This window comes from Danio rerio, chromosome 24 (assembly GCF_049306965.1).
Source record: "Danio rerio strain Tuebingen ecotype United States chromosome 24, GRCz12tu, whole genome shotgun sequence".
In the NCBI taxonomy this organism is placed as follows: Eukaryota; Metazoa; Chordata; class Actinopteri; order Cypriniformes; family Danionidae; genus Danio; species Danio rerio.
The window spans coordinates 14,200,253-14,212,422 of record NC_133199.1 but is presented as its reverse complement, the minus strand read 5'-3'; the positions used below and the strand labels follow the sequence as shown (position 1 = coordinate 14,212,422).

At 38.3% G+C, this 12,170-nt stretch overlaps 1 protein-coding gene across 2 annotated transcripts in view; it reads left to right on the top strand.

Annotated features, from left to right (window-relative positions):
* ipo4 (importin 4) overlaps positions 1 to 12,170 on the top strand; it is an 82,370-nt gene that overhangs the window by 37,013 nt on the left and 33,187 nt on the right. For both annotated transcript variants that reach the window (XM_073940690.1, XM_679071.10), the window contains exons 15-20: positions 174 to 287; positions 357 to 470; positions 566 to 689; positions 3,387 to 3,498; positions 3,577 to 3,701; positions 3,776 to 3,853. In XM_073940690.1, the coding sequence (XP_073796791.1) occupies positions 174 to 287; positions 357 to 470; positions 566 to 689; positions 3,387 to 3,498; positions 3,577 to 3,701; positions 3,776 to 3,853 (667 nt within the window). The remainder of the gene's footprint in view (positions 1 to 173; positions 288 to 356; positions 471 to 565; positions 690 to 3,386; positions 3,499 to 3,576; positions 3,702 to 3,775; positions 3,854 to 12,170) is intronic.

Below are 12,170 nucleotides of genomic sequence, written 5' to 3'. Positions count from 1 at the left end.
AAATTTGCTTGAAATAAGGCAAAAACAACCAATTTACACTTTTTAGTGAAATGTAGGTGTCCTAATAGTGTTTTTAGCAGTGTGGGACACATATATGACTGTCGACAGCTCAAAAAATGTGTTTTGGTGTTTCGTGACCCTTTAAATAATCACTGCTCTCTTTTTGTTATCAGGTCAAGAAATTGAGCCCTATCTTCCTTCTCTTATGGAGACCATGTTGTCAGCCCTTAATAATGCAGAAATCCTTAAACTGAAAGAGCTTGCTGTCAGTGCAATAGGGGCGATAGGTAATTTCCTCCTTCCGTTAATACAGCATTTCATGATATTACAGTTATGCTGAGATCTTACTTTCACAGCTAACGCCGCCACGGAGATGCTAGTGCCTTACTTTCCTCCAATTATTGACAGTCTGAAGGGATTCCTGACAGACACAAGAGAGGAGATGAGAGCTCTGCAGACACAGGCGCTGGGTAAAAACCATCTTCATACTTTGTAATTGCAAGCATTGTAAGGCATGCTTAATCTAATATAATCTAATCTTCCATCACTGCTCTTTCTCACATAGACACACTCTCTGTGTTGGCTCGAACTGTTGGGAAGGATGTGTTCAGTCCGTTGGCAGCAGAGTGTGTACAATTGGGTTTGAACCTCACTGATGCAGTGGATGATCCGGACCTGCGCCGTTGCACGTACGACCTCAGTAATCCTTTGTGTTTGTTTTGAAAAAGCTTCAGTTAAGGTGTTAAGGCGATGAGGGGGAGATGTTGGGGGGGTAGTGTTGGCGTTGCGGGCCGAGGGAAGGAGGGCAGGCCGCAAATGGCCCGCTGGCCAGCAGTTTGAGACCCCTGTGTTAAGGGGATGATTCTTAATTTCTCATTAAAAGTAATGAAGGTCCCACTTTATATTAAGTGGCCTTAACTAATATGTACTTACACAGGAATTAATAGTTTGCTATAATGTACTTATTGTGTAAATACATGTATTTACTGTGTACTTATGCTTGATTAAATATATGTATGTAACTACATCTGTAATTAGCTTTTGTAAATACATTTGTAAATACACTGTTGACCATCCCTAACACCTTAACCCACCCTTAAACCTACCCATAGCACCAAACCTGTTCATAACCCAACCTCTATCCCAACTCAAAAGCACCACAAGTGGTCTCAAATACATTATAAACACAGTAAGTACATTGTATTTATTTTTTAATGTAAGTACATAGTAGTTAAGGACACTTAATATAAAGTGGGACCGTAATGAAAAAACTGTAGCAACAACCCTTTACAGTGCATGTCAATCACTTGTATTTGTGACCAGACTTTATGCTGGCCAACTAAATAATGTCTGTAAGTTAGCCATTAGCTATTAAATGATTAGATTTCACTTTCCAGTGAGTTGGAGGCTTAATATAAGATTAACAGTGATTTATATTTTCACTTGTGTGCTTTTGAATAGACTGAGCACATGGAAGCTTCTCTTTTATTGACAGTACAGTAAGTGGCTTATTTCTGCTCAAATCAGTGTATGTGTAGTGTATATGATATACTGTAAAGTTTCTCTCAAATGCTAAGAAAGGGCATATTTAACATTAGGATATTTTTATTTCAGCAAATCAGATCAATTTTAATCAAGTTCAGTTTTTCTGATTTTGAAACATACAATATGATTGTATATACATATTACTATGTTTTATACTAGAACACCCCAACCCACCCACAAAAAAAGATTTTTATGACTTTTGTCAGGGTGCTCTACCTGACAAAAGTCTTGTCGCCTCGATCCCAGTTGTAAGAGCAACAAATAATAACTTGAATTAAAGTTGATTATTTGGAAAAGTGGAAGAATGTAGATTTTTCAAATAAATCATCTGTTGAAACAGAAATACTGCAAAAGACCTATTGGAACCTGCATGGACCCAAGATTCTCTCAGAAACCAGTCCAGTTTGGTGAAAAAAAAACATGGTTTGGGGTTACATTTAAGTATGGGAACATGTGAGAGGTCGGCAGAGTGGATGGGAGCATCAATGGGTATCAAGGTATAACAAGGTATCAAGACATTTGTGCTGCCGGTTACATTACAAACCATAGCAGAGGGCAAATTCTTCAGTAGGATGGCTCTCCTTCTCCTACTTCAACCTCCACATCAAAGTTCCTGAAAGCAAAGAAGCTTAAGATGCTCTAGGATTGGCCAGCCCAGTCACCAGACATGAACATTATTGAGCAACACTGGGTAAGATGGAGAAGGCATTAAATATGAATCCAAAGAATTGTGATGAACTGGGAGTTCTGTAAGGATGCTTTGCCATTCCAGATGATTTTATTAATAGGTTTTTTGAGTCATTGCAAAGATGTATGGGTGCAGTCATTCAAGCTCATGGGAGTCTTAAGGCTGATTTATACTTCTGCGTCAAACACGGCGCGTATGCTACGGCGCTGACGCATAGCCCTTCGCCGTAGCCGTCGCCGTCACTGACGTGCACCTCTCAAAAAATGTAACTACACGTTGCAACAACGCGTAGCGCAAGCTCTGTGATTGGTCAGCTTGGTAGCGCTGACGAGTCGGGGTGAGACCGAGAGCCACGCGAACCCAATGTAGCGATTGTTTACAAGTGTGGAGTCCCGTGAAGGAGCTCCGGATGGTAAGTTTTGTTTAGTGTTTACCTCATAAATAAAGTTGTTGCACGTCCGCCGGTTCCTACCTCAAAATGAGCGAGTTTGAGCCTCTTGTACATCCCGAAAGTGTTCAGGAAAAGCAAAAAAGCTGCGTGTAATAAGTGTAATCTAGAGGCCTTTGTCTTTTCATATAAGCCACTTCTGATATTAATTGATCAACTAGAAGGCAGGTATTTTTTTGTTGTTCTTATATCTTGGATCAAGAAATTTGTCAGTAGTGTATGTGTGTGTGAATTTAATTTTTTTTTACTTTAGTATCACCATACAAGATGGTCCCACCTCATTTTTAAAAAAAATTATTAATAAAAGTAATATTTGGGTTTTGTTTTAGTTATATTTTTGGATGTATGTGTTTTCATAAGGTCTAATTTGTGTTGTGTTCTGTATTTTAGCTATGACATTAACTAGCTACATCCATCAAATTATTAATTCATAAAAACAAATGACTAATATATATAAGCATTTGTCTGTTTGTGTAGTTTTTTTTTATTCATATTTACATTTTTTTAGGCATGATTTCAGTTTAAATCTAATCTTCAACTTCCATTCTTCAACCTCAAATGTTTTTTAACACTTGACAAATTGTCAGAAGTTTTTAGCATTTCCCCTTTTGGTTAAATTTGTTCATGAATAAAAAGTCTAAAAGAACCTTGCTACATCCCAACTGCAGATTGTGTTCAGCCACTCTCTTCTTCCTGTCTCTCCAGATACAGCCTATTCTCTGCTGTGTCTGAAGTGAGTCCAGACTGTCTCACACCTCACCTCACATCCATTACCACAGTGATGCAGCTTTCACTCAGATCCACAGAGGGAGTGACGGTTAGTCTGAGGCTTTTGGATCATCATCTGTACACCATCAACTTTACAGCCGTCATAATATTCCTGTCTATTCTATAGGCCCATTTAGATGAAGACAAACAGTTTGTGCTCTTGGACGATGATGATGCTGATGATGGAGAAGAGGGTGATGCTATTTTGGATGACGAGGGCGAGACTGAGGTTGATGATCGGGATGTTGCAGGGTACGTTTCTGTCTTTCTTAACATTAGTTTTTTTCCTTATGTAAGAGACTATGTAATCAAAATTCTTTCTTCAGATTCAGTGTGGAAAATGCTTACATAGATGAGAAGGAAGATGCTTGTGATGCCTTGGGGGAAATTGCCTTCAATACTGGGTAATGAGCCTTGTTTTACATAATGCTCACACACTGACACATTTGCATTTACAAACGTGAGGCTTATTTTAGGTGTGAACATACTACTGCTTATGCTACAGAACTTTTTTTTAATTAATTTATTTTTTTTTATGCTACAGAACTAGCTTTACCATCATAATAACAAATTACTTTAAACAAAATGTCTGTGTGTGTACATGTTTGTGTCTCTGTAGACTTATGTATATACGCTGTATTGCCAAATGTTATGGGTAACCATAGCAACTCAACTATGCAATTGTTAGACCTCATAAAAATCACAGACCAGGGGCCTCATGTATCAACGATGCGTATGCACAAAAACTTTGCGTACGCCAGGTTTTACGCTCAGAATCGCTCACGTTTGGATTTACTAACAATGAACTGAACGTGGGAATGTGCGCAGCTCCACGGCAGCTTTCTGGCTGGCGTACGCACATTTTTTGTGCGTGTCTGTTTTATTTCCATTGGCGACTCCTAGAGGCAGTTGTGTTAAATTGCTCTCTACAAAGTGTCTGAGCCTTGCAATGGCAGCTGTATGAGACGGGTTCATCTAGCAGGTAGCCTATATAAGGTTTCCATACCATACATTTGACCAGCTAAACATTAAAGCGCAATTTGCAGCGGTCGCCGGTTTTTCCAATGTGAGCTATCTTACGCACATTTACAGCTTTGTGCGTACGCAATGTTTTAGTATGATTTCCACGCAAGTCTTCGTACATTAGGCCCCAGACCTTCAAACTTTGTGTGGCCTTCAAATTAGCTGAAGAACAGCAGCTGCATCCAAGTATTACATGACCAAGTGCAATTCGAACCGTGGAATGCAGTGGTGTAAAACAGGCCAACAATGGACTCTAGAGCAGTCGAGACATGTTCTCTTAAGTGACAAATTACGCTTCTCTCTCTGGCAATCCAATGGAAAAATCTGCTTTTGGTGTTAGCCAGGAGAATAATAGTTGACTGACTGCATGGTGCCAAGTACAATGTTTAGTTGAGGTGGATTATGGAGTGGGCTTGTTTTTAAGGACTTGGTGTTAGGGAACTTGACTGGTCTGCACAGAGATCTCAACCCAAATAAACACATTTCCGATGAATTAGATCTGAGACTGCTAGCCAGGTCATGTCCTATGTCAGTGTCAGAACTCACAAGTGCACTTTTAGAAGAATGGTTAAAATTTCTAAAAACCAACTACTATACTTTGTGTAAAGTCTTTTCAGAATAGCTCAAGCTGTTTTAGATGCAGAAAGTTGTTCCAAATTAATTAAGCCAATTAAGGTTGAGATGTTGTGTTTAGCCATACTTGAAATTAAACTTGTGCTTTTGACCCCTCCAAAAGCACACACACAAGTGAATAAGAAAGAGCATGTGCGCACACACACACACAAAAAATGCTGTAAGCACACATGCTGTGAGCAGTTGGCAGCCTGTGATGCCTGGGGGACAGTCGGTTGAATTGGTGCCTTGCTCAAGAGCAGGGCTTTACATTAACACCAGCCAACCCGCCAAATGCGGGTAGATTTCAGCTCTGGCGGGTTAGACAGACACCTCCACTAGCCACTTTGGCTGGTTGGAAATCTCCAGGGTTCGACAATAAGCAGGTCCCAATATTCGAGCAAATGTGATCTTAGAATCAAGAAGCAGCATGACTTAAAACAATAACTATGTTTGCGCGAGCAAAACAACAAAAAAGAAAGTAAATACCAAACGAGAGGATGATCACTCGCGCGCACAGGTGATGTGATTTGATGTGGGCGACTGTAAAAAAAAGCGCGCACGCTCCCGTTTACTTGCTCAAACCAACCATGCCTAAAGGAAGCGCTACTGGTTCCTTTTAAAATAGACTGGACAAAGAGCGATGATCGTTCATCCACAGACAGTCCAGCTGCTTTCCAGAGCTCAAGATAAAAAAAAATACATATTGTTTTGTAAGCAGCAGTGGTCACTGCTTTCATTTGAATTATTCTTTGAACAGATTATTAAAAGGCCTATATTAACTGTGTGCACTTGAACATGGTTTCATTATCAAACACAGTATGTTTCATCTGCTTTCATTCGCTTACAGTTATTTTTGTTAAAATGGTTTAATTATATTTTATTTTACAATAACATTGGTTTAATGGGGGATTACTCCTTGTTTTTGTGTAGTTAACTGGTGATCTGGGACTTTTAGACAGGACTGATTACTGTGCATCTTTTAGATGCATGACAATAATATTTTTTTAAATGTAATGTTTTTTAAAGAAAAGTTTTGTTGAATTTTTTTTGTGCACCTATTCAGCTATATTTTCCTTGTTTTGACACATAAAAAATTGAGAAGAAATACTTATTTGGTGTGATCAGAGATAAATTTGATAAATGCTTAATTTTGAGCCCTAAAAGTAATGTGAAATGAAAACTGATTGCATTACGACACAAACCATTTGCTCATACACACTGAGCAAGCTAATACACAATGCACACAAGAAGTTAAACTTAAACCAAGTAATTTTAGCATGCCAAAGTCAAATTTATGCATATAAAATATATTTTCCCAACAAGAAAAGTGTGGCTAGTGAAAATGGCAAGTGGCTAGTATTGTTGGAAGTCTACTAGCGACAGTGGCAGGTGATCAAAAAAGGTAATGTCAAGCCCTCAAGAGACTCATCTCAGCCATGGTATTGAGGATGGTGACAGCACTTGTTACATTCTTACCAGTAAAATGTTATGTACTGTCATTATGACAAAGATAAAAGAAATCACTTATTAGAAATGAGTTCTATTTCTATGAAATCTATTATGTTTGGAAATGTGTTCAAAAAAATCTTTCAATTAATCAGAAATTGGGGGGAAGGACCGCTAATAATTTATTATATATATACAGTTGAAGTCAAAATTATTAACCCTCCTATGAAATTTGTATTATTTTACAAATATTTCACAAGTGCTGTTGAACAGAGCAAGAAAATAGTTTTCACTGCATTTCCTTTTGTATTTTTCTTCTGGAAAAGGTTTTTTTTCTTTTAGTTTGGGTGAAATAATATTATTTTTAAGGTCAATATTATTAACCCTTTTAAGTAATTTTTTGTTTGATTGGCTCCAGGAAAAAAATACTGTTGTCCAATGACTTGCCTAATTACCCTAACTTGCCTAATTAAGGTAATTAACCTAATTAAGCCTTTAAATTGCACTTAAAGCTTAAAACTGATGTCTTGAAAAACAAATAGTATGATAATGCATTCTGTCTTTGACAAAGACAAAAGAAATAAGTTTAGATTATATATATATATATATATATATATATATATATATATATATATATATATATATGTATGTATGTATGTATGTATGTATGTATGTATGTATGTATGTATGTATGTATATACACACACACACACACACGTGTGTGTGTGTGTGTGTGTGTGTGTGTATATATACACACACACACACACACACATATATACATGTGTATACATACACAGGTATTTTCCTCCCTGTAAATAAGAAAAGGGAAATAAATACAATAGAATAAAAATATGAAACAGACTGTGCTTTAAGCATCTTCACTGTAAGAAAAAAAGTGTTTCAGTCAAGAACAGTGAGTGATTTTTGTTTTTTTGTTGTTTGAATAATGATAAAAACAGTTGGCAGCAGGAATATTGCTCATTGTCACTTTAAGAGAAGTGCGGTAGGGTTGTGATGGTGAGGAAATTTCCCCACCGGTTAATTGACATGTGACAACAGCGGTAATACCGGTATCACCGTGGAGTGGGGGTTTCCTCTTTTTTTCTGCTTTTGAATAGCTTATATATGCGTGCGTATTAAACTTTCACTTTGGCGATTTCCAAATCGCCAATTCATGTTTAATTGTTTGAATGGAAGACAAGGAAACTACAAAAAAAATCACTGTTATTAAACACAGAACTTTTATTAACATAACGGAAAAAAACAAACAAGTAACAACCATAAAACTTTTATTACGTTTTATTATGTGGTTGTTGCGCACACGCAAAGATACTTTTTGGTTACATTTGCCAACATAAGGGAAACATATTTGGTTGTCTCTTGTTTTCCTACCTAACTTCAATGTCTTAATGTATCATTTAGCATAATGTATTATACAATAATAGCTTAGTCCTTATGAACAATCCGTTTATAAAATAGCCTACATTATTAACGAATCTATAGGCTATTGAAGAATAAACTGAATGTGAAATATGATCCTTGCATAATGATCACAAACAAAACAAGCTAGCACTCATTTTATATATAAACTATAAATAAAAAATGAAAGAAATGTTAAGTATTGGAACATTGTGTTAAAATCGAAAGACTACAGGCTAAATAAAAGCGCCTCGTCAGAGCTAAACATCACCGCACGCGTGTCAGTTTACAGCTTCTGTAAAGATCAGACAGCCTATACAGATCACACAATCTCAAAAAAACAACATGTAAATGTATAAATATTTCAATAAGTATTGTTATGGAATATTTATAACGATATGATCTTGCTTTTGGTTATATCGATACCAGCTTTGAGCTCTCTCTCACAAGCGGCAGTTGACAGGCGCTGTATAAGGGTGTTACACTGTCAGTGGCGGAATACACTACACAGCATACACTGGCAAGATGTTTTATTCTTAGGTTTATTTGTTGCCGATTTGTGTGTTGTTCCTTTTTTTAAAACACATTTTATTTTTCATAAATCTCTCAAGTTAATGTTGTCTATGGGGTAACATAATCTCCATCAGAGATATTAGAGTTAAATAACGTGATGCGCAGTATGACTATTGACCATCACTGCCCTGTAAGTTTACGCACTGCATAGACTGTAGGTCCACAGCTCTGGTGTGTTATGAATTGCATTTTTTAAGTGACAGCTAGACATGCTACGTTTAGTTTTTATTGTAAAATATAGATTATAACCCAGTACACAGTAAATTAATATTTTTTGAATGGCTTGCCTATTGACGGCGTATAGACTTAACCGTTAAGCTTAAATAGGCTAAGCATATTTTTATTAATATTAAAACACACTACTACAAATTAGCCACCCTTTGATTTTTTTCGTTTACGTATATTTTTATCAAACGAAAAATGCAATGAATAGTTTATTTTGGTTTTCATTTTATTAGAAATAATATAATTTAAAGGCTACACAACTCCTCCATAACATTGGCTCCAATTGCGTTTTGACATATCCTAGATAGACTTTCTGGCTCAAAGACATTTATGCCTGTTAATTTCAGTGCTGTATTTTGAGAAATTTCGCAACGGCTTCAGCTATTCTACCTGTCAGCTGGTACCAGCCTCAGTTTTGCGACTTGACACATTAGGCGTCTGTGTCTGGATGACATCAAGAGAGAAAGATGAGACCTCAGATTCGATGTGTGGCCGCACGTCAGTTACTTTATTGCAATTTTTAATATAGGCTCATCTAAATTAACTTTTCATTTATTAAAAGCTGAAATATTGCCAGACAGACGAAGCAACTTTTGTTTTTTGAAGAGAGCGTTATTCTGCCCTCTTAAAAGAGTTCCCCTTCTTCAACTAGACAGATAGACAACTCCTTCCACTGAGATACTGAACTGAATATGGGTTTATTGGGACCACCACTTCAAATGTATGTGGAACAGAGTAAAACTGAAATACAGAGAGAAAACAAACATTACAAAATGAGAATTTGAGAAATATTACTGTACAATCAAATGAAACGCACATACAAAATCACTATAATGATGTGGATGCATGAACTGCTGATCTAAAGCAATCTTACTAAGTAAAGTTTAGCATGAAATATGTCCCCAATATTAATTTGTAATGCACACAAAATCCTTTTGAAATATTTCGGTACTTACAGACAAAGCTTCTATAAGAGAATACAAAATGAATAGACAGATGAAGGTCTGAGAGACCGTGTGGCTGTCAGCATCGACTGAATGTTTCAAAATGGCTGGTGTTTAGGTGAAAGGTCACTTCTTAATATAATGATAAAATTAACAGAACACTACCACCTAGTGGATCAAAAGGGAATTACACTGGAACCAGCACACTCCCCGTCTGGTGTCTGGAAGACGCCATCAATGATATTCGTATTATGTTTACCCAGTCTTTGGAGACAACAGTAAAACAACATTCGATATAGGTCGTAAAAACGTCTTGGACACTGTATTTTACCACCTTGACCTCAACCTTTCTTACTCTACCGTCTCTCCCAGGAAATGTTTCCATCACAATTCCCATGGGCCAGTCATTACTCTTAGCATGGCTGTCTTTCAACAGCACAACATCTCCCACTTGTAGATTGGAGCTCTCATTTTGCCATTTTCTGCGGTTTTGTAAGGTAGCAAGATATTCTTTCCTCCAACAATTCCAGAATGTATTGGCCAAGCTCTGAACCTGTCTCCACTGACGAACACAGAGATCCTTCTCGCCAAATTCTCCTGGTGGAGGAAGAACTGCTGATGACTTCTGAGTCAGTAGAGTTGCTGGGGTAAGAATTAATGGAGCATCTGGATCCGTAGACACAGGCACTAGTGGATGGTTGTTAACTATAGCTGTGACTTCCGCCATAAAGGTGATCAAAACCTCATGGGATAACTTTGATGGTGCGATTCCTTGTAGCATAGATTCAAGGATGCGTCTTGAGACTCCGATCATACGCTCCCAGCTTCCCCCCATGTGGGATGAGTGGGGAGGATTAAATATCCAAATGCAGCTCTTGTTACTCAGATATTCTTGTACCTTCCTGTCATCTGTAATTGCCTCCATCTTCAGCTCCTTGCACGCTCCAACAAAGTTGGTACCGCAGTCTGACCTCAACTGCTTTGCCGGACCTTGAACAGCAAAGAAACGGCGGAGAGCGTTTATAAAGCTGGAGCTATAAATTGATTCTATGACTTCTATATGTATGGCCCTTGTGCTCATACATGTGAACAAGACTGCCCAGTGTTTTGAGTTTGCTTGTCCTCCTCTAGTTCGACGTGAGTTGACCATCCATGGCCCAAAAATATCCACCCCTACAAAGGAGAATGGAGGGTCTATGCTGAGCCTTTCAGGAGGTAAGTCAGACATTCTTTGAGTTAAAAACTTCCCTCGCAGTCTGTTTTGGAATGCCCCTGCCTCCCTTAAGGCATTTCAGCTCTTCTGAGTAGCATTCTGCTTGTACGCTATGGATGAGGATGGACTTCGCTCTTTCAAGGTCTTCTACTGAGCAGGGTTTGTCACATATGTGCCAGCCTCTACAAGTGCTTTTATCGTTATCCTTCTGAAAAGAATGAGTTATGTGCACAAGTCTGGCTATTGCCTGAACCAGTGTATGCCAGCTTGAGAATCTCTCAAAGCATTTGGGATCTAACTCTCTTCTTGAAGTGTGAGTGGCACAGGAAATTACCTGGGAGCGTACTTCAATGTCCAAATCTGGATGTATCATGGCAAAGGGACCTGTGTGAGACGTGTCCTGTGTTGTATTAAACAAGAATCTGGGACCAGTCAACCACATGCTATGGGAAAGATCAGCTGCTGGAACAAATCTTGTGGCTTGGTCAGCAGGGTTTTGATCGGTTGGGACGTATTTCCACTGCTCAGGGTGCGTGGACCTCTGAATCCTTTGCACTCTGTTGTGCACATACACGTGAAACTTCCTGGATCTATTACAGATGTAACCTAAGACAACCTTGCTGTCTGAATAGAAAGTCACAACATCCAGCTTGATGTCAATTTCGTCTGCAATAATTTCAGCTATTTCCACAGCCAGAACAGCTGCACACAGTTCAAGTCTAGGGACAGAGATCTCTGGCCGCGGAGCTAGTTTAACCTTGCCAAATATGAATCCAACTTCTACATTACCACTCATACTGGTAATTTTGCTGTATGCGACAGCTGCAATGGCATTTGTGGACGCATCACAGAAGACGCACATTTCCTTTCTTTGCGCTTGATGAAGAGAGATGGTGGCATATTTGCGAGGTATTTTGACAAGCTCAAGCTTCTTTAATGAGTCTCTCCAAATCTTCCATTCCTTGAATTTCTCACTTGATAGAGGTGCATCCCAGTCACAAGATTCTGTGGTTAGTGTTCTGAGCAGAAGTCTGCCTTGAATGACAACAGGTGCAGCCAACCTAAATGGGTCGAACAAACTGTTTATCGTTGACAATACCCCACGTCTGGTGTATGGTCTCATCTGATCTGCAACTTGAAAGATAAACACATCTTCAGTCATGTCCCAACTCACTCCAAGACTTCTTTGGACTGATGGGAGTCCAGTATTCAAATCTAGGTTCTTTAACTCCTTTGCAAGATCCTCTGAATGAAATGCTTTCA